At 48.4% G+C, this 23,931-nt stretch overlaps 2 protein-coding genes across 4 annotated transcripts; both read left to right on the top strand.

The window, feature by feature from the left end:
- Nucleotides 1-109: 109 nt before the first annotated feature.
- Nucleotides 110-10,004, top strand: Casq1 (calsequestrin 1). Its single transcript, XM_008840815.2, has 11 exons — nucleotides 110-590; nucleotides 2,180-2,264; nucleotides 3,537-3,637; nucleotides 4,267-4,378; nucleotides 4,719-4,792; nucleotides 5,128-5,258; nucleotides 6,475-6,520; nucleotides 6,890-6,944; nucleotides 7,159-7,259; nucleotides 8,029-8,103; nucleotides 9,376-10,004. The coding sequence occupies exons 1-11, from the start codon at nucleotides 312-314 to the stop codon at nucleotides 9,517-9,519; spliced, it is 1,203 nt and encodes a 400-aa protein (XP_008839037.1). The 5' UTR covers nucleotides 110-311; the 3' UTR covers nucleotides 9,520-10,004.
- Nucleotides 10,005-13,005: 3,001 nt separating this feature from the next.
- Pea15 (proliferation and apoptosis adaptor protein 15) lies at nucleotides 13,006-22,978 on the top strand. 3 transcript variants are annotated; one of them, XM_029567226.1, is made up of 5 exons: nucleotides 13,021-13,163; nucleotides 15,056-15,117; nucleotides 18,886-19,059; nucleotides 20,669-20,824; nucleotides 20,987-22,978. In XM_029567226.1, exons 3-5 carry the CDS (start codon nucleotides 18,888-18,890, stop codon nucleotides 21,049-21,051), a joined length of 393 nt encoding a protein of 130 aa, XP_029423086.1. In that variant the 5' UTR covers nucleotides 13,021-13,163; nucleotides 15,056-15,117; nucleotides 18,886-18,887; the 3' UTR covers nucleotides 21,052-22,978. The 3 variants fall into 3 exon arrangements, with proteins under 3 accessions (XP_008839035.1, XP_029423086.1, XP_029423084.1); XM_029567224.1 differs by lacking the exon at nucleotides 15,056-15,117 and adding an exon at nucleotides 14,287-14,543 and having other exon boundaries at nucleotides 13,033-13,163; XM_008840813.3 differs by lacking the exon at nucleotides 15,056-15,117 and having other exon boundaries at nucleotides 13,006-13,163.
- Nucleotides 22,979-23,931: the final 953 nt, after the last annotated feature.

Genomic DNA, 23,931 nt, shown 5'->3' with positions numbered 1-23,931 from the left:
TCCATCTCTCCTGCCAACCACAGAGACATATTTAGACAGGACCAGGTGGGGACGGAGGGGTGCCAATTTCAAGGGGCAGCTCCGGTTCCCTCCCCGCCCCCTGCTCCTATTCCTCCTCCTGACCCTTTTTCTCTTGGCTCTGTCGGCAGATTCTCCAGGGCCCAGCAGTGTCCTCTGTCCACTGCTCTGGGCCACTCCCCACCCCACCCCCACCTGGAGCCCCTAACTCAGGATTCTTTACCCAGGAGCCCCTCCCTATCCCAGCTTACCTCCTCTGGACCAGGGGAGCAGACCCAGATCCCACTACCTCCATGAGCGCTACTGACAGGATGGGGGCCAGAGCAGTGCCCAGGCTACAACTGGCACTGCTGTTTCTACTGGTGCTAGGGACACCCAAATCAGGGGTCCAGGGGGAGGAAGGACTGGACTTCCCTGAGTACGATGGTGTGGACCGTGTGATTAATGTGAATGCAAAGAACTACAAGAATGTGTTCAAGAAGTACGAGGTGCTGGCCCTTCTCTACCATGAGCCCCCTGAGGATGACAAGGCCTCACAAAGACAATTTGAGATGGAAGAGCTAATCCTAGAGGTGAGTAGAGGACAGCAAGCTTGCAGAGCATGCTCAGTGCCCTCTGTGACCTCTATAGCGCAGCCCTTATAGATATCTGAGGGTGGGGTTTGGAATAAGAGCAGCACGGTAGAGCCTCTGTCTTCACCAACAGCATACGACTGGCACGTGGCCTTAGCCAAAGTCCTACCTTCATTAGGTAACTTTAGAGGGGGTGCGGTAGGAGGGTTGCCCCTTTGTGCTGTAGGAGACAGGGGTACTAGGTTTGGCTGGGGGGCATGAAAGAGGGAAAGGGGAATGGGTACAGTATTGTGCCCTGCACTGCACCCCACCAGTATATTCTCCTAGCCAAAACATGTCCCTCTCCACATATTTAGAGTGGCACCCCAATATCCAAACAGCATAAATGTTTATTATTAATATGTTATTGCCTCTCTCTGACTTCATGACTACATGGTTAAATATCTTCTAAAGACCTCTCACTGGCCTCTCAGCCTGTCTGTTTCCCTCCATCCCTCCTTCTCCAATTCCTCATCTGTCCCTACTGGATCAAACTGATGCCCTCACTGGAAAATTCTTATGGTGGCTTTGGAATGTCTTCCTCGTCTTCACTTTGAGAGAAGAGACTCCTTACCCCCCATCTGACTTCAAGCTCAAAGCAGAGAAGGTTGCTGTAAAAAGAAAAAGGAAAAGCTTGTGATATGGGACATGTGGCCACACACACCCTTTTAGGAGCTGGGATGCGTTTGAATTTCCTTGTGCAAGCTTCATTGGCCCCTTCTCTGGCTTGGTGGTGCAGAGAGGCCCCATCTTGTCCTGAGCTTGGAGCATTTCAGGATAAGACACCAGACCCAAAGGCTCTCATTTCTATGTGTCCCTGTCGGGTGCTAGAACCTGCTGTCTGATTAATGAGCCAAGTATTTTTATCCTGAGTGCTCAGTAGTCTCTGCCATCCACCTGCCACCCACCTCCCTTTCTCCCCAAGAATCACGGTGCCACAGTGCTGGGTGAGGTAAAGCTGCAAGCTATGCCCACAACAGAAAGAATCTGGGTGGATTTCTGGGCTGAGAGGTTTGCAGGGGTAGTGGCCTCCCATGTAACTGTCCATAGCCTCAAGACTGAAGTACTTTCCAAAAGGGGAAAATGGGGCCTGGGAGAACTATTTAGTCTCTCCCAGTGTCTCTCTCTTTGGGGTGATGCATGGTGACCTCTACTTTTGGCTTCCTGAACTTGCCCACTCCTCAACAGCATGACTAGCCCCCTCTTCCTCCATTCCTATCCTCCACAATTCTTGCTTTGGGAGTCAATTCTTACTTAAGGATCCCACATTGCCCCCACACTGAACATGGCCTTTGATCTGGATGGACGGCAGGGCCCAGCCCTTCATGACGGAAGGTGAGACTCCTCAACATTCCCTAGGAACCAAGAAGTATCAAACACATTGCAATGAGCAGTAGATAGTCATGATCTTTTAAAATGTTGAACCAAAGACAGGCTGGGCTTATGGGGAGTTTGGGGATAGGGTCAAGGTCAATGTTTGAAAGCATGAAATGGGGAAGGACTTAATCAGAATTCTAGGGGCTAATTTTAACCCTCACCCCTTCTTCCAGCTAGCAGCCCAAGTCCTAGAAGACAAGGGCGTTGGCTTCGGGCTGGTAGACTCTGAGAAGGATACAGCTGTGGCCAAGAAACTAGGTAAGGGAGGGGAAGGAGGGAAAGGGAATGCAAGAGTGGAGAGGCCCAGGCACAGGACTTTGGGGAGATCTGAGGGGTTTCCGGGCTCTTCTACCCCGTCTATTCCAAAAGAGAGTGATTGAAAATACTGAGATTGGGAAGGTGATGGCTGGGGGTTCCAGCCTCCCCATTATTATGCAAAGATCCATGCTCAAATTCCAGCATGAGATGAGGGAGCAGTGGTCTTTATATTTACCCAGCTTACTCTGGACATGGGCGTGGTGGCTCACACTAAGAATCCTCGAACTTGGGAGTCTACAGCAGGAGGGTTGTGGGCTCAAAGCTGCCTGGGCTGCAAGTGAAACTCTTTCTCAAAAAAAAAAAAAGCATGAAGACGCCTTGATAAAATCCAATAGTGCCGGGCATGGTGGCGCATGCCTTTAATTCCACACTCGGGAGGCAGAGGCAGGCGGATCTCTGTGAGTTCAGTGCAATCTGGTCTACATAGTGACCTCTAGGCCAGCTGGAGCTACAGGGAGACCCTGTCTCAAAAAATACCAAAAATAACAATTAAAAAAAAAAAACAGTAGTTTGTATACTAACCTAAAATAATTAAACATTTTTTTATTAGTTAAAAAAAAAGAGAAAAAAATAGAAACATGGCTAGGTGTTGGAGGGAAGGGGAAATCAAGGTATACCGGCATGGCCAGAGAGACCTGAGACTTCTTCCAACCTCTCCCTCATCCTCCTCCTCCCCAACCTTTCCCTTACTCTCCCCGACGCTTCTTTCCCCTACCCACCCTCTTTTAGCTCTGCCTACATGTTACAGCACCCGGCCACCAGGGGGCAGCACAGGCTGGACACCAGATGTGGATGGGGGAAGGGTGGTTGGTAATAAGTTATCCAGCAGCAATAACAAATAAAAGCGCAGGACAGAGACTCTGCTGCTGGAGTCTTCAGAGAAGCTAGCAGGAATATTCATCTCTGCCTATGGCGGGCAGAACAAAGAAGCAGCATTGCTAGGATCTCTATCTTCTGGTTTCTCCCCTCAGATCCTACCTGACCCCCTACTCCAGCTTCTCCCTGGCCGCCTCAGATGAGAAACTAGCTCATGAGCTAAATTAAGGGGCATGGATATCTGGACATAGGGGCTAAGGGGGTACTGAAGGTGGGTGGGGCAGAAAAAGGGAAAGGTGGAAGATGGGTCTAGTGGGGTTATCAGGTGGGCTGTGACCCAGAATTTGAACTTATGGGAAGATTGGGGTCATGGCTCACCTCCCACACACTCCCTAGGACTAACTGAAGAGGACAGCATTTACGTGTTCAAGGGAGATGAAGTCATTGAGTATGATGGCGAGCTTGCCGCGGACACTCTGGTGGAGTTTCTACTTGATGTGAGGATTCCCCTGAGCCTGGCAGCATTGCTTGAAGACTCTACTGTCCCTTAGTCCCTACTAATACACCCTACACCCACATCTGCCACACAACACAACACATGTCATATACACTGCATATATACTACATGTAACATACAATACACATAATTCATGCACCACACACAACACATAAGCAACGTGCATTCATACATACCACACATACATAACCACACACATCTTACAACATAGATCACATACACCTATACCAAATATACCAGATACAAAACACACGCATATAGTGAACACTCATGTACACCACACATTACATATAACATACACATGCTACATACAACATGCAGCATACATGCTAATACATCGTATACTATACATGTCAGACACATAAACAAACCACACACAACTAATCACAAACATATACCCCATGCTAGAGAGAAGACACACAATACACAGTGCACAACACACAGACTACACACACATTCACATTAACATGAACAACAGGCCACACACCACACACCACACACCTCTACTTTCAGTATCTAGCTCCTCTTCTGGTTCCCTGCCTTTTCCCTAGATTCCTCTCTGGGTCCTACCAGTGAGAAACGGTCTCCTCAATATCCCTGTTCTTACAGGTCCTAGAAGACCCCGTGGAATTGATTGAGGGTGAACGAGAGCTTCAGGCATTTGAGAATATTGAGGATGAGATCAAACTCATTGGCTACTTCAAGAACAAAGACTCAGAGCGTGGGTAACAGTCCCCAAGCCTCCTTTCCCTGATCCCCCATCTCACCTGTCTTCCTGCCTCCCTACTTCCTCCAGTGGCTCCATGTCTGTCTCTACACTCCCTGCCCCACTTCTTTTTTTCTGCATGATCAACTCCAACATCTGATCTCCCTGCACTCTGGAGAGTTCCTGAACACCTCCAGCATTCCATCTCCTCTTCTACAACTCTATTGTATTTTACTCTCAAAGGACTGAGGGGATAGGTCTTATTCTGAGGCTCACCTACCAGAGATCTGGGAGAGGCCAAGTGAATGATTTCCTGGCAGACCTTGAGAATGACTATATCTTCTTCTCACCTCAGATTACAAAGCGTTTGAAGATGCAGCTGAAGAGTTTCATCCCTACATCCCTTTCTTCGCTACTTTCGACAGCAAGGTTCTCTCCCCTTAGCCACATGGGTCTCCCTAAACGCCTCAATAGCCCTCAGCCTCCTCTCCTAGAATTGATGGTGTCCTGGTCCCATGCTACATGCTGGCATTCCCTACTCCAAACCTATCTTTCCCTTCCCCTGTAGTTTTTAGAATTGAAGGGAAGACAGGCCTTAGATTGTCTAACCCATTCCTGTATGTTAAATGAAGGGCAGAGAAGACACTCATCCAGTGTCACAGAGGCAGTGACATGGACCCGGGTTTTTTGACTCCCTTCCTGACACTGCCCCCCCCCACCAATACCCTTTCTTATTAGACCCTGAATCTTCTGCTTCCCCAAAGGTGGCAAAGAAATTGACCCTGAAGTTGAATGAGATTGATTTCTATGAGGCCTTCATGGATGAGCCCGTGACCATCCCGGACAAACCCAACAGTGAAGAGGAGATTGTCAACTTTGTGGAGGAACACAGAAGGTGGGGAGAGGATACCTGTCTGAGTAGGACAGGCTTCTTCTGGAATGCCAGTCTGTGAGATGGCCTGGGAAACTTCAGCTAATCTGAAAGCCAATCTCCACTCAAGATGAATGGACGTCTGGACACGAGTATTCACTCATACACTAGTAGTTCTATATGATATTTTGTACCCTAGAACTCAGTCCTGAGCCCTATGCAGAGAAGGGCCTCTGTAAATGTATATGGTACACTGTGAGGTTGATTGTGACTTAAATAATCTGTCAACAAATAAGTACTGAGCGCCTGTGTTCTGGCCAGGACCCATAAGGTATTTTCTGTCTCTATTATTAAATTCAGTTCTTTTAACAACTCCAGTGAAAGAGGTTCCCAGGGCAGTAAACCTAAAAACTGGGATTTTAACCATAGCTCACCCCCATGTTCCTTCTCATTCCTTACACTAGGAGTTGTCAACTGAAGTAGAGGGAATGGCAGGTGGGGGAAGGATTTTGCCCTCCAGGGACCATTAGGCAATGTCTCCAAGTCAGACTCTGAGGAGTGCTGCTGGCATTCAGTGACTAGAAGCCAGAGATACTGCTAAACATCTTACAGAAGACAGAACACTCCCTCCCCCTTGGTGTCAACAGTGCTGAGCTTGGGAAACCCTGCCCTATACTCACACATAATTCTTTTCCTTCATGTGACTCTACAACTAGAAATACCCACTCATCAGTCTAAATACTACTTAGTTTCCCACTCAATTTTGGCCCCCCTTCATTGGGGTAGAACATTTGTCTGGTTTACCTCTGCCTAATACCTAACTCAGTGCTTATAACATAAGGCAGCCTTTTTTTTTTTTTTTTCCTTCCTGATACTGGGATGTCAACCTAGAGCCTGGCACGTGCTATGAAAGTGATCTGTCACTGAGCTATGGCCCCAGCTGAGGCTACAAATTTTATTGAATGAAAAGAATAAATGAGAGACTCTCCTGAGATCCAGTTCTTACCGCCCCCCCCCAAAGTCTCTCTTTCCAGCCCTCTCCTCCCCAATTCACACTGTTTAGCAGCCATGCAGTGATCTGGGCCTCATGCCCAGAGCTTAGATTTGCTAGATGGCTTTGTTCTGGGCCACAAGCTGTCTATGCCCCAGGCCTGACCCAGAGGTGGCCTCAACTGTGGGGACCCTCTGGAGGGAGATGATGGCCTTCTCACAGAGGGGCCCCTCTGTCCGTCTCTCCTAGATCAACCCTGAGGAAGCTGAAGCCTGAGAGTATGTATGAGACCTGGGTGAGTACTTCGGCCAGGACAAAATTCAAGTCCTAGAAATGGCCTTCACCGCTCCTTCTTGTGCCTTCTGCCAGGAAGAGCAGTGCCCCAGTCAAGGGGAAGGCTTTCTGTTCTGAAAAAGCTATCAGGACTCAGGTGACAGACATAAGTGGACGAATACAACCAGGCATAGCCTCAAGCTCAGGGGTAAAAGCTGAAAGGGTGTCATTTAGAAGAGGGTCACCACTGTGAGACTATATCTGGTTCTAGAAGTCAGCTTTCCACATGACTTGGGTTCAAGGAACATTAGGGGCCTGGCTGGAAGTACAGTAAGGTCTCCTCCTCCCTTCCCCCAATCCTAACCCTGGTCTCCTTCTCACCCTCTTACAGGAGGATGATCTGGATGGTATCCATATTGTGGCCTTTGCGGAGGAAGCTGATCCTGGTGAGGGAGGAATAATGGGGTGGCCTGGGGAAGCCAGGGGTGGCTGGTATGTCTGTGGAAGTATAGGCCTCACATGGGAGGCATTCCAGGAGTTCACAAGCATACTGGAGCTTGACACGTGTTGCTGTGGGAGGCAGGGAAAATAGATCTGGACGTTAGCTTCCTGTGTCCCTTTCCACTCTGCCTCACATTTCTCACTTCTGTTTCCTCCAAGATGGCTATGAATTCTTAGAAACTCTCAAGGCTGTGGCCCAAGATAACACTGAAAACCCCGATCTTAGCATCATCTGGATTGATCCCGATGACTTCCCGCTGGTAAGGGGCAATGGTGTCCTAATGTGGGGACTTGGGCTGTGGCACCTTCTTTGTTTCAAAGTTGCTATCCCTACATGCTAGTTGGGGACCTTTTGAGGTTTTGCTTGCTGCATACTCATGGGTAGTATAGTCACAGCGGGCCTTCCTAGCAAGGGGGAAGAGGATGGGAAGTGAATTGCATAGGATATAATACATGCTTTCCAGAACAGAGGCTGGCAGGTGGCTCCTGTGCCAGAGCTGACTCCTAGAGAAAAGCAGTGCTCTGGTGAGCAGCTGGATAAAAACCTGTCTACGAATGCATACTCAGAGAATTATAGCAGATTCCATGTCTCAGGTGATGGATGTGTTTGCAGCTGAATCCCCAACACGTAGCACTTACTGTTGAAAGAGCAAACAGAAATGAGGGGCGTTGGTGATTGCCAGGCATAAGTACTTTTTAATGTTTAGAGATGTAGGAACTGAAGGCCAAGGAGAAGTGATTTACCTGGAGGTACAAGGTTAATCATAAGCAGAGCAGGGTTTCTGTTCTACTTTTCCTCAGAAGAGAGGTTGGTGGATACAGCTGGCCTTCCTGATGCTTTTCTCTTGTGGTTTCTGCTCTTTCACTGATGAGCTTTAGCCACTGTCTTGTGGCCCTACTGCTGGGTCTTATTATTGCCAGCTCATCCTGCCTCTTCTTTATCACTGGGCTGACTCTCACTTTGACCCTCCTAGACATGTGCACTCCTATCCTATATTATTAAGTCGTTGTATTTGGTTCTTTCTACAGCTGGTCCCGTACTGGGAGAAGACATTTGACATCGACTTGTCAGCCCCACAAATAGGAGTCGTCAACGTCACAGATGTGAGTTTCCTTCTGTCACTCCTTGTTTGCACCAGCTCTTCTCACTATGGCTGTTTATCTTCCATGTTGCTGCTAACTACAAAGGAGCTCTTCCCAGAAGCAGCAGGCATTCCAGTCTAAAGGCTAGATCCGTGTGAGGGAGGAAGGCATGATGTGAGCAAACCCTGATCCTCATTCACTGGAACTAGCCTTCAAAGTGAACAAACCCCAGTCCTGATTCATTGGAACCAGTCTTCAAAGTCCAGTTCAAATCCTTTCTCCTCCAGGAAGTCTTTCTTTGGAGAGACTCCCTCCATGGCACCCTTGGAGCTCACTGGCATTGAGAAGCTGACTTTCAGAAAGCTACTAAGTCCTCTTTCTTTCTCAGATTTGGAGCACTTTGAGGGCAGAAATCTTCTGGTGACCTCACAGCAGATGCTTCAAAACTATTTGTTAGGGTGAATTGAGTCTTTGCTTTTACTGTATTCTCAGGCTGATAGAGTAGTCAAATACTTAATTACAAGGCTGGGTCTGGTAAATTTTATAATAATGATAGAAATAAAATGCTAAGAAGATAGTGATTTCTGATTGAATCAAAGTAGAGTCTAAAAGAAAGTAGCACTGAAATGGAGATTGTTCAACAAATGGGGACTAAGAAAAGTCTCCAAGGTGAGGATAAAGCAAGATCAAGAGGTCCAAAGCAAAGCCAGGCATGGTAGCACACACCTGAAATGCCAGCACTCTGGAGGCAAAGGCTCCCCTACTCAAAACTAGCTTCTTGGGTTACACAGTGAGTCTTGGGCCAGCCAGTCAAGGCTACAAAGCAAGAGAACATCTTTAAAAAATATATATCAGGTTTGGGAACAGGCAAGTTTTTTTGTTTGTTTGGTTGGTTTTGTTTTGTTTTTTTTTTAAATACAGCTTGGGACTGAGCTCATATTAGAAAAGCATGTTATGAAAAACCTTGAACACTATAGTCTCTGACTTTATTCTGTTGGCCATGAGAAGCCACCCATGATTTTGTGCCACAGACATGATAGAGACATGCTTTCAGAAGCTCAGTATGGCAGTAATATGGGAGAGGACTGAAGGGAGGTCTTCAGCCAAGCCAACTTTTATTTCCACTTGCATCCACCACTACTTTAACCAGACCTTCACCTGGACAACTTCTCTGGCCACTGAAGGATGAAAGGAAGGGACAGAGGATGTAAAAGATGTTCAGAGTGCAGTGAGAGGACAGGTCTGGACCTGGATTAAACTTAGCTTCCATACCCCACCTGTGCCCTCTCCTAGGCGGACAGCATATGGATGGAGATGGACAACGAGGAGGACCTGCCTTCCGCGGAGGAGCTAGAGGACTGGCTGGAGGATGTGCTGGAGGGTGAGATCAACACGGAGGACGATGATGATGAAGATGATGATGACGATGATGATTAGCTGCCATAGCAACCTCCTACTAGCCCCACTTGCTCTCTACATGTACCTTCCTATCTTCCCTGCTCTTTCCTGAGCTCCCTGGGACACTAGGTCATTCTCTTCTGTAGGGCCAATTGGGGTCTGTATATTGGGTGCTTGAGACCCTGGTCCTCCTCATTGAGGAGCAAAGGAGCTGCTTTTTCTCAGATTCCAGCCTAGCTCTTTCATCTGACTTGTTTCTTATCCTATACCTTATCTGTATCCATTGTTTCTCTTATCCCTCCCTCCTCTTATGATTCTCTTGCCATATCTGTGGACCCCCATCTCTTTTCTGCCCCCTCCATCAACACAGTCTTCCCCTACTCAAATCTTGACACCTTTATGACTGCCCTGTCCCTGGCCAGGAGGAAGGGAGGAACTCTGTTCGGGGTTACATCTCAGCCATCTCTTGCTAATGTATTTGGGTCAAATGCAAGACCTTAATAAAGAAATCTGGGGCAGAATGAGCAAGTGTCTGTTGATAAAGTCTCACCCTTAATGTCAGGAGGGAGGTGACCGTTGGGTGGGAGATTTAAATGTCCGTACCTTGTTAGGAAGAAGCTAGGGGGGACTGTGATAGGAGGGGGTTGGCACTCTCTCCAGGCAATTATCCCAGAGAAACCTGAATATTTATCTGCCTCGAGTCAATAAGCATTTTCTGAACACATGGTGTTTGTCCAGCGCGGTTGTTGGGCTCTGGGAGAACACAGAGTGCCAAGCTTGTCCCTCCCTGTCTTTGAGCTGATTAGCCTCACTGAGAAATCAAGACAAGCACACTAAACAACTGAAGAAAAAGACAAAGCGATATATAATTAAGTGGTTATATTGCTTCTTGAGAGTACCCTCCCTGCAGCTTTATTTGAACATCTAGACTAAGTCCCAAATATTCTTCCTCAGTGAGGCCTCCACAGCCTCTGCCTCTCCTGCAGCCCCCTCCTGAGGTTTCCACTGCCCTTTCTATGTACACCTCCATTCTCGTACTCAACACATCTAGTCATACTTCTTCGTTTCCATGTCTGCACCCACACTACTGTGCCCTAAGGGCAGGAACCCAGGCTTTCTCTTTATTTCCATGGGGCCAGACACATAAAAAATTGTCCCTAATGTTTGTTCAAAGAGGGAACAAATGAAACAGAATGGACTTTGAAGACAGAGATCAGAACAGGCTTGGTGATTCTGTACAAGAGCAAGCCTCTTCAAGGCCTTCAACAGAAGAATGAGATTTGACTGGAAGCAAAGGAGTTGCGACGGGGATATTCCAGTCAATGGAAAGACCAAAAGTATTAGCAAGGTGTGTTTGTCATATTTGGGGTACCAGAGATAGACGGGGGAGAAATTCAAGGTATAGCTGTGAGGTTGGCAAGCATAAAGAGGCTAGGATGCAGAGGTGTTTGAATCGAATCCTATGACTGGGAAGAGCAAAATTTTAGCTGCTAGCAAAGATCAGGATGACATGGGGAAAGGAGATGATGCAGATGCCAGAGGCAAGGAGCCCAATGCAGAATCAGAAACTTACAATAATCTGACCCATGTGGTGGTCATGGGGATGAGGAAGCGGCATTCTTTACTGGATAATCAGCCCCCCCAGACTTGGACCTGTTGGAGCTCTTTGTATGAAGGCCCATATGCGGGGGGGGGGTGAGGGTGGAGGGAGGTAGGGATAAGCATTTAGAGTTGGGAGCAGGGGGGGATCAAATTGCTGAATAAGCCTCCAAATAAACAGATATTGAAGTTTCTGTTGTTACTGCTGTTTCTGAACAGGGTCTCACTTCGTAGCCCAGGCTAGCTTTGAACTGGGAATCCTCATGCCTTAGTGTTCTGAGATTACAGGAATGTATTACCACATTGGGCCTGACATTATAGTTTCCGTAAAGCTAGTGTAAGGTTATTGCTGGGAGGCTTAGAGGATTTTTAAGTATGGAAAAATGAGACCCGAGATTAAAGAGGTCCACAGACAGATCCAGGAAGTGTTCTTAGAGAAGACAGCAGAAGTGTATAGAACAGAAACCAAACATTCAACTAGCCTGTTCACATTTAATGAGTAATAAGTAGTTGGGTATTAGGCTATATTATAAAAATATTATTGAGTTGATTGTCTTGTATAGGTCAGTGGAAGGTACCAGACTAAATAATTTGCACCTGTTTTTAAAGCATCTATCTGGTACCAGTCCCTAGAGACTTACTATTTCTGATTCTCAAAAGAACCCTATAAAGTAGTCACTGAGGTTTACGGACATACTTTGTCTAAGGAAATAGAGTAAGTATGAAGTCCAAGTTCCCTGCGTCTTGTAGTCTGACTTGTTTCATTTAAATACATGTCTATGCATAAGCTGTGTAGTTTCCCTGAGTCTCAAAGATGGATCAACAAAATAGATTTTGGCCCTATAACACAGAGCAAATGAGATACAGAATCAAGAGCTAACCAGGTTATCATCTTGGGCATGGGGGGGGGCAGGCTGGGAGAGAAGAGCAAAGAGAAGGCCTAAGTAGCAGAATATAAGCTGTTTCTCCAGGAAGCATAGCCCCAAGAAAGCAAGTGCTCCTCTGAGGCTCTGGGGTCTCTGCCAGGCTGGAACTGAGCAAGATGGGGATGTTCCTGGTGGTATATAAACACTAATTCTTGGGGCCAGACACCACCAGAGTTGAGATGAGAGACCCCTTAAGCTGGAGATGGGGTGAAAACTGGATGCTTCCTCAATTCTCCCTTTCCTCTTTCAGTCTGGCTGAGAATCTGGAGGAGGAAAGTCCCTGAGTTGGAAGGGAAGTGAGAATTATCACACTGGGCCTGGGCAGAGGGGCAGAGCTGCAGCCGGCTAAGTGTGGCTTTGTTACTTGTCTATATTTGCATGCTGAGCTCATGGCTCTTTTTTCTCCCCAGAAAATAAAATTACATCATGGTGGGGGGGGAGGTGTGTGTGTGGGGGGGTGGTATATTAGGAAAGGTAGGAGGAACACAGGGGTCCAGCAGGTATCATCCTAAAGATCCATGGCTCCAGGGCAAGTAAAGGAGGTCCTGTGTTACTGCTTGCCCCCACCCCCATTTCTAGTCTCAGGGTAGGTAAACTTTAATACCGATCCCCTGACCCATAAGGATTGGGAAGTTTTGTTTGTTTTTATCTTCCAAATACCAAAGTAAGTAACTAAGAGAACCCAGAGGCCACAGGCCTTCCAAATCCCTAAATACAAATTTATTCCGTGCTTCCAAGGGGTGCCAGCCACGGTAGTCATTCAAAGGTGAGAGGGGAAGAAAGTGTCCCACTGGGAAAGAATTAAATCTGAGGGTTGTTTAACAGTTTAAAGGAAAGAGATGGAACCCCTACTCCAGAGGTTGGCCCAATCCTGTCTCCATTCTAGGAGCCTTCTAGAACCCCAGGCCCCGTCCCTGTCCCCTCCTGCCTCCCCTCCCCCTTCCCTCACCGCTCCCCGCCCCCCGCCCCTCCCCGGCTCTGACATCACTGGCCAGCCGGGTGGGGTGAGGCGGTGCTGGGCTCCAGCTCGACTCGGCGGGCGGAAGAGGCGGCGGCGGCAGAAGCAGCGGCGGCGGGAGCCGAGGAGGAGGCTCCAGACGCTGCCTAGGAACCGGGGACCGGGAGTGCCCGCGCCCTGAGCTCTCAGCTCCGGAGGCGGTGAGAGGGGCGGAAGGGAGATGCGCCGTGGGGAGGTCGATTCGGGGGTCTGGGTTTGGAGCGGCGACGATCTGGGACGCTGGGGGACAAATAGGGGAGCTTGAGGATCCAGACAGGTCCGCTGTGTCAGGCCCATGGGGTCCGTCTCTGTCGGTGTGGCGTGGCTCGAGCGCTGCGAGGGAGGGTGCTGGAAGCAGCGTGGCTTCGTCCGCCTCTTCCGCGCTGAGCAGCAGTTTGGGAGTCCGAGCAGGGCCTGGGGATTAGGATGCAGCCTGCTTCCCGCCCAGCCGGCCCGGCCAGGCCAGCTCCCGCCCCTCCCTCCCCGGTCTGGCTTCGGACTCGCCTCCGCCAGCAGTCTCAGCCCTGCCTCAGTGCCACCCTGTGCTCTCACACTCAGCCCACAGCGTCTGGGGAGAGGTGGGCTTGGTGAAGGCAAGCCCAGAGGGGAGGACGAAGGAGCCAGGGTGCATAGGAATGATGCAGCTAACACAAAACCCCCAATTAATTCCAAAAATCCGTGTCGAAACTGACAGGGACACAAGCACACCTAGGAGACAGCCAGCACAGTGACACACACCCATGTGACTTACACCCATCCTCATACACACCAAATCACCAACGTCCCTGCACTAGGCATCCAACCACCCACCACAACCCACTGCCTCATGTGGTCTTCTTGACTATGTGCCATTAACACAGAATAGGAATGTGGACCACTGTCCTCAAACCCACCCTGATTTTCTGGACAGTATTAGTAGACAGTACCTCACAACTAGTGAGCCTGTGCGCTTCCCTGGGTAAGGGGCTTCTTGTGACCTTTCTTGCTGACTCCAGTTTGGAGCATGGGGTGCTGCAAGTGGCTAGCTTTTGGGCATCAGTGTGGCCAAAGACGGAGGAGGGAGTGAAAGCAAGGGAGAGGGAGAAAAGAATGAGTATGAGTCAGCCAAGGATGGAACCCCAGTCAGAGAGGGAGAGAGAGAATGAAAGGAATGTGTGAGTAGACAGACGTGGAGAAAGGGACAGAGATGGCCAGAAGAACCGGAAGAGTGCTGGGGACTAGGCTAAAGGCTCAGAAGTTAAGGATGAAAGCAGAGCACGCAGAATGTGTGTCTTGTTTCTCTAGGTTGTGTGTCTGGCCCCCAGGCTGTCTGAGCGATTAGTGTTAATTGCTCTTCCCTTTGTGGTTAAACACTCCGATGGGGAAACTGCCAGCATGCTCTAGGCTGCCAGCTTCCCTGGTTGTCTACTTCCTCACCTGTGTGACACCTGTGCTCAGCAGCTGTGCGTGCAATGTCATGCATGCAGAGGGTCACAGAATCCCACACGGCCTCATACACAGATCTTCATGGTCAATGTCAAGATGGCCATCTTCATCAGCCAGTAAGTAGCTAACCATTATAGCTTCGGTCTCTCCCATCATACTTACTGTCTTTTGCAATAGGGAGGCTCATCTGATCCTTATGGTAACTCTGGGTGTTCAGATGGGGACAGAGTCATAAAGTCTTAAAAATATTCGTGGCTACCACAACATGGGATGAGTGGATACGAAAAGCTGGAAAGTATGAAAGGAAAGTATGAAAAGAAACTAAATGGCTAGGGAGAGGAACAGATGAGGAAGGAACAGAGGTGGGAAAGAGAATAGAGCTGGTCCAGGGAGAGTCACAGGGCCTGCTCACCGCTCATTACGCAGCCTTCTCTGCCCTTGCCTGATTCAGTGCCAGCTATCTTTGGCTGCCTCCATCTTGGGCATGGCCCTTCGCTGAGGGCTTGGCTTCTCCCCAGGCTCGGGGCAACCCGTTTTGCTTCTTGGATGTACATTTTGGGGCCCAGGTGTCCTGCCTTCCCTCACTCCCAGGCTGACCCTGCAACACCCTCTTCTTCCTTTGTTACAGGAAGAAAGATGAATGTGTAGGGAGATAACCAAAGCCGGATAAAAGGTTGGAGAGAAGTCAAGGTATTAAAGGAAACAATCTGCCATACTGCTTGGATTTGGGGCCCAGATATCATTTAAATTATAACAGCCCTCCCCATTTCCCTTTGATTACTTCTTCCTACTTTCAACTTCAGCCAAGACTGACAGTGTATGTTAGGGAATCTCCTGCCCATTGTAGGGACCTCCAGAGCCTTGTAGCTGTGTGGAATGGTCCCGCCCCTCAGCCTTCAGAGTTACAGCAGATGTGGAGGAAGGGCAACATCTAATCCTCAGGCTTCCTTAAGTTTCCTGAGGATCTAGAAGCAAATGCTAGGGAAAAGGGATGATCAGTATACTAAGAATGAATGTTAAAATGCTCACAAATTATTTTGATGCCACTCCCTTCATCACAGGTGGTTATCCATTTTGCTAGGTTCCTCCAAGTACCCTCAAGTGTTTGCCTCTTCCTCCCCGAGAGCTAGCTTCCCAATCCTTACCTAAAAGGTCAGTATCTAACGGTCTTTACTTCCTGTCCCTCTTCCCCAGTATCCTCAGTTGTCAAGGCTATGCTTAGAGCCAACTTAGGAGAGGTAGGAAGACGGAAGGAAGGTGTGAGGAAGCGGTGAGCAGAGCACAGAATGAGATGGGAGGGAAGGGGACTGACTTCCTGGCAGCCTCAGCTCCGGTTCCTGCCCCGGTATCCTGTCCCAAGAATGGCCTCCGCCCAGGCTGCCTGGTGTTCCTAGGGCAGCCCTCTGCACTGCTCTAGAGATCAGGATTTTTCAGAGCCAGTAGGGCAGAAGACTTCTGCTTAGGCCCTCAGGAACTCTAAATCTTTGCAGAGGAAAGTGAGTCAAAGAGGCAACCTCTGTCAAGCCACACTGTAAGCAAACCAGCTAGGGACAACACCTGATCAGTGAAAACTGAAAGTCATATAATGAAGATTCCACCTCCCTGAAACCTAAAAAATGCCCCCCAGTTCCCCAACTTCTCTGCGTTTGTCTCTGTTGCCATGCCACACCTAGATTCTCCTTCATTGCTCCCTCAAGAGCACCTATTCCTATCCTTTCTGTCCCTTCCACTCCTTGCAATCCTCCCATCCAGTGGTGCCATTGTACTGATGATTTGGGATTGGGGGAGGGGGGCGGGGAACCACACGACCCTGAACAGAGGTTGCTATGGTAGCAGCTGAAGTGAGGCTGCAACTTTGTGGACTCTGCTTTACTCTCCACTCAATTCCTCATTTGCAGTCTTTCCCAAGGCCAGCTCTCTTCCTCCATACTGTGGACTCCCCTCACCACTCTAGATGTATGAGCCTGTAGTTAAGACACTTTCTTACATACTCAACTGGTTCAACGTACACACACACATCCCACATACACCACAGTTAGCCCACAACCATTCAGTGCTGGTGCATACCTCCATAACCAGAACATCCAAATACACCCACTTTAACCTCCACATACCTGTACCCTCTCGGGGCAGTGTCAGTGCACACACAGAGACACAGACACACACAGTCTCTACCCAACCACTCTGAACTTTCCTACCCCATTTCTCTTAAAGGCCTGCTTGTATGTTTTACTCTTAGCTCCACCCACTGCCCCCAGCCTTTGTGGGTGTGTGTGTTGCACACATTAATCTCTTCCCGCCCACCTCCCCTGTAGATGTTTTCGATCCAGAGCCCTAAATCTTAACTCCTCCCAAGAGATTCACACACACACACACACACACACACACACACACACGGCCCTACACATTCCTCCCACAGTGTCTCTCATATTTACAAACTCCATTCCCTGTGAAATCAAGGCAATATGACCTTCTATTTGTGCCCTTTTCCAGTTGAGGTTTTGGTCCCAGTGCTTCATTTGGGGCAGGGTCTTGTCTCCTTCCCCAGCTTTCTTTTCCAGCCCCCTCCCACTCTTATCTTCATTTCCAGAGCCTCCCCCACAGCCCCTTTTCTGCCCTGGGATTATCAGTGGAGGCAGGGTTGGGCTCCAGGGCCTGCTGCTGTGACCTAGATTTCAAGGCAGAGATGGTTCCTGGTGCTGACAGAGAGCATTGTCCCTGGCCCAGCCTGACAGGCCCACTGCTGGGCCCTTCTGTCTGGTTGTATCTGGGTGGGCACGTAAGCGTGTTTCTGATTCTTCTGGGATCATGCTAGCCCTGCTGTTGGGCTTACTGCTTGTGTTGTGGTGCTTGCCACCAAGGGAGGCTTGTTTATTCTGGCTGAAGTAGGGGGCTGAGAATAGGGCTTTCTGGGTCCACACTTACTGTGCAATGGCCATGGCTCTGCCTCAGTTATCCTGCAACAGAGCCCAGAAATGAGAAAAACAGAGGTGTGTCAATCTGCCCCCTTTGATCTGCCACATTGTCAGCCTGGTGTTGGGTGATTCATGGGCAGCTTTAGTCAGGTCCAAGGTCATTTAGCTTCCTGCCCACCTTCTGGTCTGGCCAGCGTTTGATGTAGTTTACTTTTTAAAAAAATACTTTAACTTTTTTATTATAAAAATGTATACTCATTGCAGAAAATAGGTCCCTGTTGAGACAGGATTTTACTATGTAGTCCAGGCTGACGTCAAACTTGTGGCAGTTCTCCTGCCTCAATCTCCCGAGTGCTGAGATAACAGGCATGAGCCACCATGCTTAGCTAGGTCCGTTTTTAGTTTACCACTGGAGCTCTACATTTTATCATATCAAGGAAGTTCATCCTATGGTCTGACCTTTTTGTCTTCACCACATTTCTTGTTTTAATGGAGGGAGGTCTTGAATGTTCTCTACTTTCTCACCTAAGGGTCATCAAAGAGGCTTGGAGTGAAGGCCTAGGTGAAATCTGGCCTTGCCTCGACCCTGTGGGAGGCCAGACTGAAGGCAGTACCAGAGGATGTTGACATGAGAATGGTGGCAACCCCTTCCTGCCGGACTCCAAAAGCTGCATCTAAACTCCCCTCCCCCGACTACCCAGCCAGCCTGGGAACTGGGCAGGGGGCCAGAGCCAGCCGCTTGGTATTCTTGGGCGCGGGGGCTGCAGTCACAGCACAAAGGCTAGGAGAGAAGGCTGAGTTGGGGGCCTAGTAAACTATCAAGGGAGAAAATGGGCTCCAAAAGGGTGGGGATGGCCCACTGCTCACCCCTACCCAAAGCCCTAATAACCTAATGCAAGGCTAAGCATGGAGGGGCCAGAGAGCCATCAGACCAAGCAACTAGGCATCCATCCAAAATGAGTCATTAGTGGAATGGTGGGAAGATGAAGTGAGAGACCCCTCTGCTCCCGGGGAAGAATGTACCATAGAACACATAGGCTTCACCCACCCTTGCAGCTCCTTTTCAGCTTCTTACCACTAGGCAAGTTTCTCTCTGGTCATTGTTTTTGAGTGTTTTTGACAGGGGGAGGAGTTGTAGGTAGGTGGGGCAATTGGGAGGGTACTTGGAGATAGGCAGAAAAGTCGGGAGGAGGTTGTCATGGTAACCGCCTCCTCAGTCAAGGGAGCTGTTGCCAGGGTTACTGTTAAGAGAGGGAAAAAGAAGAAAAAGATGGGGGGGGGGCAGGGAGTATTGGAGAGTAAGGACGTGTCACTCTAGCGCCATGCTGGCTCCTAGCTTCCCCAAGTTTCTTCCTATCTATCAGAGGTTGTCCTTTTCTCCCTCCAAACCTGCCTACTCTCCTAAACTTCCCTCCATGTTTTAGGCACATGCTACCCTGGCAGGAAGTTAGGGGGTGTTGGGAGGTGTAACTATTGGCCGTAAGTGAGCCAGACCCCTACACTAAACTCAGCTTCCTCTGCCTTTGTTACCTCTCACTTCCAGTCATGGCAGAGTACGGGACTCTCCTCCAGGACCTGACCAACAACATCACCCTTGAAGATCTGGAACAGCTCAAGTCAGCCTGCAAGGAGGACATCCCCAGTGAGAAGAGTGAGGAGATCACTACGGGCAGTGCCTGGTTTAGCTTCCTGGAGAGCCACAACAAGCTGGACAAAGGTTGGGAAAGGGATGTGTTCATTCAGCAAACAGAAATGAGTACAAACCTTACACAAAGTGAAACCCTATGGGGAGGCAGGGTAAGAGAGATGCTAAGTATCCAGGGCTCAAGGGCAGTTAGTCCTTAGTTTTTATTTATGGCCCTTATCAGTAAAAATTTTACTCAGTACTTCTGTGCTATCACCACATATATAATAGATCATGAAAATGGAATTTAAAAGTGGTAAAATTTAAGCCGGCATGGTGGTGCATGCCTTTAATCCCAGCACTCATGAGGCAGAGGCAGGTGGATCTCTAGGAGATCAAGGCCAGCCTGGTCTACACAGCGTGTTCCAGACCAGCTGGGACTACAGGGAGACTGTCTCAAATAGATGAAAAATAAAAGTGGTAAAACTTAAAACCACAGTTCTAAGATTTTTTCTCACCTACTTATAGATTGCTACTTTTTAGAGGTGGGAGGGAGACACTGAATTAGAGAAATAGCATGCAGCTGGGAGTTTTAGGCGTGAATTGGTATTTAAGACTGCCCCAAGGGCCAGAGGAATGGCAGGAAAATAAGTCTAATGACAGGACCCAGGGTCCACAGAGCAGGGACCTACTCCAGAGTTGTCTTCTGACCTGCATACGCATGCCCACATTCACACACATGGTAATAATTTAAAAAGAAAGAAAAAAAAAGAACACTTCAAGAGGCAAGTGGGAGGCTGGAGACATGGCTCAGCGGTTGAGATCACTGACTCTTGACCCAGGTTCAGTTCCTAGCACCCACATGGCAGCTAACAAACAACCATCCTTCAGCTCCAAGAGATCTGATGCCCTCTTATCTCTTTGAGCACTGCATGCACATGGTGCACTTATTACACGCATACAAAACACATATACATAAAATAATTTTTTAAAGGCAAGGTTGAAGGCCTGCTGTCTCAGAGGTGGGAGAGCTTCTGGTGAGTCTGGCTTAGCTTGACTAGAGATTAGGCCTGATTATAGCTAACAGGTATGTACTATTCTGTAGTGTAGATAGCAGAGAGGAAGGCTGAAGGAAGACTATTACAATTTAGACTGCTGCCAATAGTCATGGGGCAGGGGCTAGATGATCTGACAGCATATGTAATCTCCTGGAACTAGTCGAACCATGGAGACCATCCTGACTGTGCCCATACTTTATAAAAGTAACCTTTCTCACTAGGCTCAGAACCACTCTTGAATTGGCTATAGATCTCACCCTCCCTCCTGCCCTATATGTGCTGTTTGGGAATTCTCCCTGATAGTCACTTTGAAGGAAAATAGAAAAAAGACGGGGTGGTTGTGGGATAATTTGGAAGAAGTTTTTCTGTTGTCCCTTCCCCTAGTGTAGATGTGATACATAACTCAAAGTCCTTGTTCTCAATCTATAACCTAGACACACTTGCCCTTCCTACCACCAGTCTGCCAGATTGCTGGGTGACTACTTCAGCTTTGTTTTACCTTTGCACACTAGCCCCTCTGCTTTCACACTTGCCCCTCCAATAACCAATGCAAGCAGATCAGATTTGGTTCCAGAATATCAGTCTGACATTAAGAGAAGCTGACCTACACTCGAGCTCTCACCTACTCTCCTGCTTTCCTCCAGACAACCTCTCCTACATTGAGCACATCTTTGAGATTTCCCGCCGTCCTGACCTACTCACTATGGTGGTTGACTACAGAACCCGTGTGCTGAAAATCTCTGAGGAGGATGAGCTGGACACTAAGCTAACCCGTATCCCCAGTGCCAAGAAGTACAAAGGTAAGAGGCCATGCCTTTGGCACAGCTATACCTCTGTCCCTTCCCTCTGACTGCATTCTTGGAGTACATGAGTTTGGGGACTGACTGATACTCAATGGGCCTACCTGGCATCTCCCACAACTTTCATCCCTGGACATATCCCTCATCCTTTTTTGCTCCCAGACATTATCCGGCAGCCCTCTGAGGAAGAGATCATCAAATTGGCTCCCCCACCGAAGAAGGCCTGAGCAAGGAGGAAGAGGAGGAAGGTTGGACCTTCACCAGACCACTCCCTTCCCCATCCTATATGGGAGGGGCAAGGGCAACCCCCTGCCCTGTACCCACTTACTAACCTGGTCCTAACCCCCTTACTATGCGCGTGTGTGTGCGTGTGCGCACGCTCTGGCTGTCTGTCTATATGTCTAGCTCATCTAGTTCCTCCTCATGAGGGGATGGGAGTCAGGGGACTGGGAGGGGGGCTTAACGTCCCCACTCTAGGAGGGAGGTGGAGGCTATTTCTATGCAGATAGAAATTGGCACATTCCTCTTCCTTCCCTTTCCTCCACACCCTCTCCGCCCATCTTTAAAGTATGGAAGCAGAAAGGACATGCATTTTTCTATACTGAGGAGCTAAGGTGAAGATGAAATATGGGAAAGATGGTTAGATCTAAGGAAAAGCAGTGGGGAAGGAGGGTAGAGGCTATTAACCCCAACCTGGAAGGGGCAGAGAAAAGCCAGATTACAGTGTTTATACATTCATGCTGGACTGGCTAGAATCCAGTTCCTTGCTATTCCTCAGGCTGTAGTCTTGAGTGCCAATGGGTCCCTTTTTATGCCCTTCTCCTAGGCCTAGGATGGGTATGAGCCAGGGGTCTAAAGAGAAAACCACCGGATCCTTTTCTGGCCCCAAAGATCAAACTCCACAGAGAAGCCAGCAATTGATGCCCCTACTTCTGTCCTGGAAAGACTAAGCTGGGAACATGCACTACTGAGCCTGAAATGGGGATGCAGGCAGAGATGGGCCCTCTTTCCACTCCTTTTTTTCCTACATGTAGACTGTTGCATATACTGACCCTGAGCCTAGAGAGGTTGGGGAATGAGATCCTTAGATTTTTAACCTCAACCTGCTTACAACCTACAGGGTCCCAACATGGATATTGTAGGTAACCTTCCCTCTCTCCAGTTTATAATCCCCCAAGCAAGAAAGAAGTTAATTACTGTGTTTTTCTTTATACTGATTACCACCCTAATTCAATCCAGGAAGGGACTTGGTGATCTTTCTCACTTGGGCTCGTGGATGCCTCCTAGCCAAGTCACTAGAGTACTATGAGTGAACCCAGCCTCTTACCTGTCCCAAGATGCCCTTTCCCACCTTGACCGTGCTAACTGTGTGTACATATATATTCTACATATATGTATATTAAACCCGCACTGCCATGTCTGCCCTCTTTTGTGGTGTCTAGCATTAACTTATTGTCTAGGCCAGAGTGGGAGTAGGAGGGGAATGCCACAGTAAAGGGAGTGGCAGAGTCAAATTGCTACATAGTCCAAACAGAAAACATTTTTTGAAAACAACAACAAACAAATTTACATGCAAGCTCAGAGACTACTTTTAGAGAAAGTTGAAGGTAGGAGCTTTCAGGATGTGGGGGCAGAGCTTCAGAGGGAGGGAAGGACTGGTTGTAGGAAGAGGGAAGAAGCCAGACTGGTTAGAGAGGACTCAACTCCTAGCCCAGCCTAGTCTGCCCACCCCCTCTGGCCACTGCTGCAGACACCTGCCTTAACACACACACCTTGAAGACTCCACGGTTTTGCCTTAAAGGACCTTCCTAAGTCTCCCTAGTCCTGTCTGGCTTCTCCTGTAAGAAAAGTAAAATATTTGTGAAATTGGAAGGAAGGAAATGAACATAAATTGACTGTCCTTTCATCTGGGATGTTATATGAGAGCAAGAGCAAGAAGGAGCCTTCCTTTGTGGAAGAAGTGGGAGAAGAGAGACAGGGTAATTTTCAGCAGTTTCTCTGTAAGCCCCCCCCCCCCAAAAAAAATCTTAAAAGACTAACCTGCCCTCCCAACCCTCTGTGCTGCTGTGAGGTTGCCCCTATCCTATATTCCTTTGTCTGCAGCGTGCACGGCCTTGTTCTAACCCCGGAATAAAGGTGACTGATTGTACTGTATTCGACTGATTCTAGAATTTCTGTGAGTCACTAAGATTTTGGAGCCTTTGAATGGCTGGGAAGGGAAGGGTAGCAATGGTTTCCCTACATCCTTCACTACAGCATGGAACAAGGGCCTAGAAACACTCCAAATAGTATACTCCATTTCCTAAGTATCACTGACAGGAATGGGCCCTATTTCACTTGCAATAATCTTCAATTGTAGCTCAAGCAGTAGAAATAGGGATATCCCAGACTGGACTATTTTACGGGCAGAGGGAGAGGGCATCATAAGCATCTATCCTGAGAGGAACAAAAGTATTCTATCACAAATGAATGGACCATCCTCAAAAAGACAAAAAAAAAACCAAAAAAAACAAAAGCAAAAAAAAAAAAAGAATGGACCACAGACCACACAGAGCAGTCAGGGGGGAAAGCTTTACTGAGAGAAAATACAACAAATTCCAGAGTGCAAGGTTTGCAGCCCATCTCATCACCTCAACTAGCAACAAGGTCACAAGACTACTCCATGACCATGCATTCCCTGGATGGGAAGGAAGTACAGTAGTTAACATCTGGTCTGAGCTGCTAGGAAGGAGGCAGGAAGGAGTTGGGAGGAATACCATACTCTATTTCCCCCCTCCTTCCTGGACTGGTTTGATAAGACTCTAACTTTCCCAGGATGCACAAATCCTGACTGGATCTTTACTAGGGGCAAAGAAATGCAGCAAAAACATATAAGGGCAAGAATTCAACAGGGACTTTCATGCTCAGTGACCAGTGGTGAAGACAGGTGGCCAAGCCCAAGTCACCAGAATAAATCCTTGAATTACTGGTTTGTCCCTCAATTCTAAGGTATAAAGTCCAACCCAGGAAGTTTCCCCTTTGTTCTTCCATTAGGAAGGGAGCTGGTGTGAAGCAGAATGGCTTTAAGAATCAAGCAGCTTAAGGTGAGAGGGCGAGTGTGCTTTCAG

This window comes from Nannospalax galili, unplaced genomic scaffold, assembly GCF_000622305.1.
Source record: "Nannospalax galili isolate Female #2095 unplaced genomic scaffold, S.galili_v1.0 scaffold579, whole genome shotgun sequence".
NCBI classification, from domain to species: Eukaryota; Metazoa; Chordata; class Mammalia; order Rodentia; family Spalacidae; genus Nannospalax; species Nannospalax galili.
Note: the sequence above shows the minus strand (reverse complement) of the source record. Positions and strands in the feature narration are given on the sequence as shown.

Coding starts and splice junctions, on each gene's coding strand:
- Casq1 (XM_008840815.2), top strand. CDS start 312: ATGAGCGCTACTGACAGGATGGGGGCCAGAGCAGTGCCCAGGCTACAA. Junction 3,638..4,266: donor TGGTGGAGTTTCTACTTGAT/GTGAGGATTCCC, acceptor CTGTTCTTACAG/GTCCTAGAAGACCCCGTGGA. Junction 8,104..9,375: donor GAGTCGTCAACGTCACAGAT/GTGAGTTTCCTT, acceptor GCCCTCTCCTAG/GCGGACAGCATATGGATGGA.
- Pea15 (XM_029567224.1), top strand. CDS start 14,360: ATGGGGAAACTGCCAGCATGCTCTAGGCTGCCAGCTTCCCTGGTTGTC. Junction 14,544..18,885: donor ATGGCCATCTTCATCAGCCA/GTAAGTAGCTAA, acceptor TCTCACTTCCAG/TCATGGCAGAGTACGGGACT. Junction 19,060..20,668: donor CCACAACAAGCTGGACAAAG/GTTGGGAAAGGG, acceptor GCTTTCCTCCAG/ACAACCTCTCCTACATTGAG.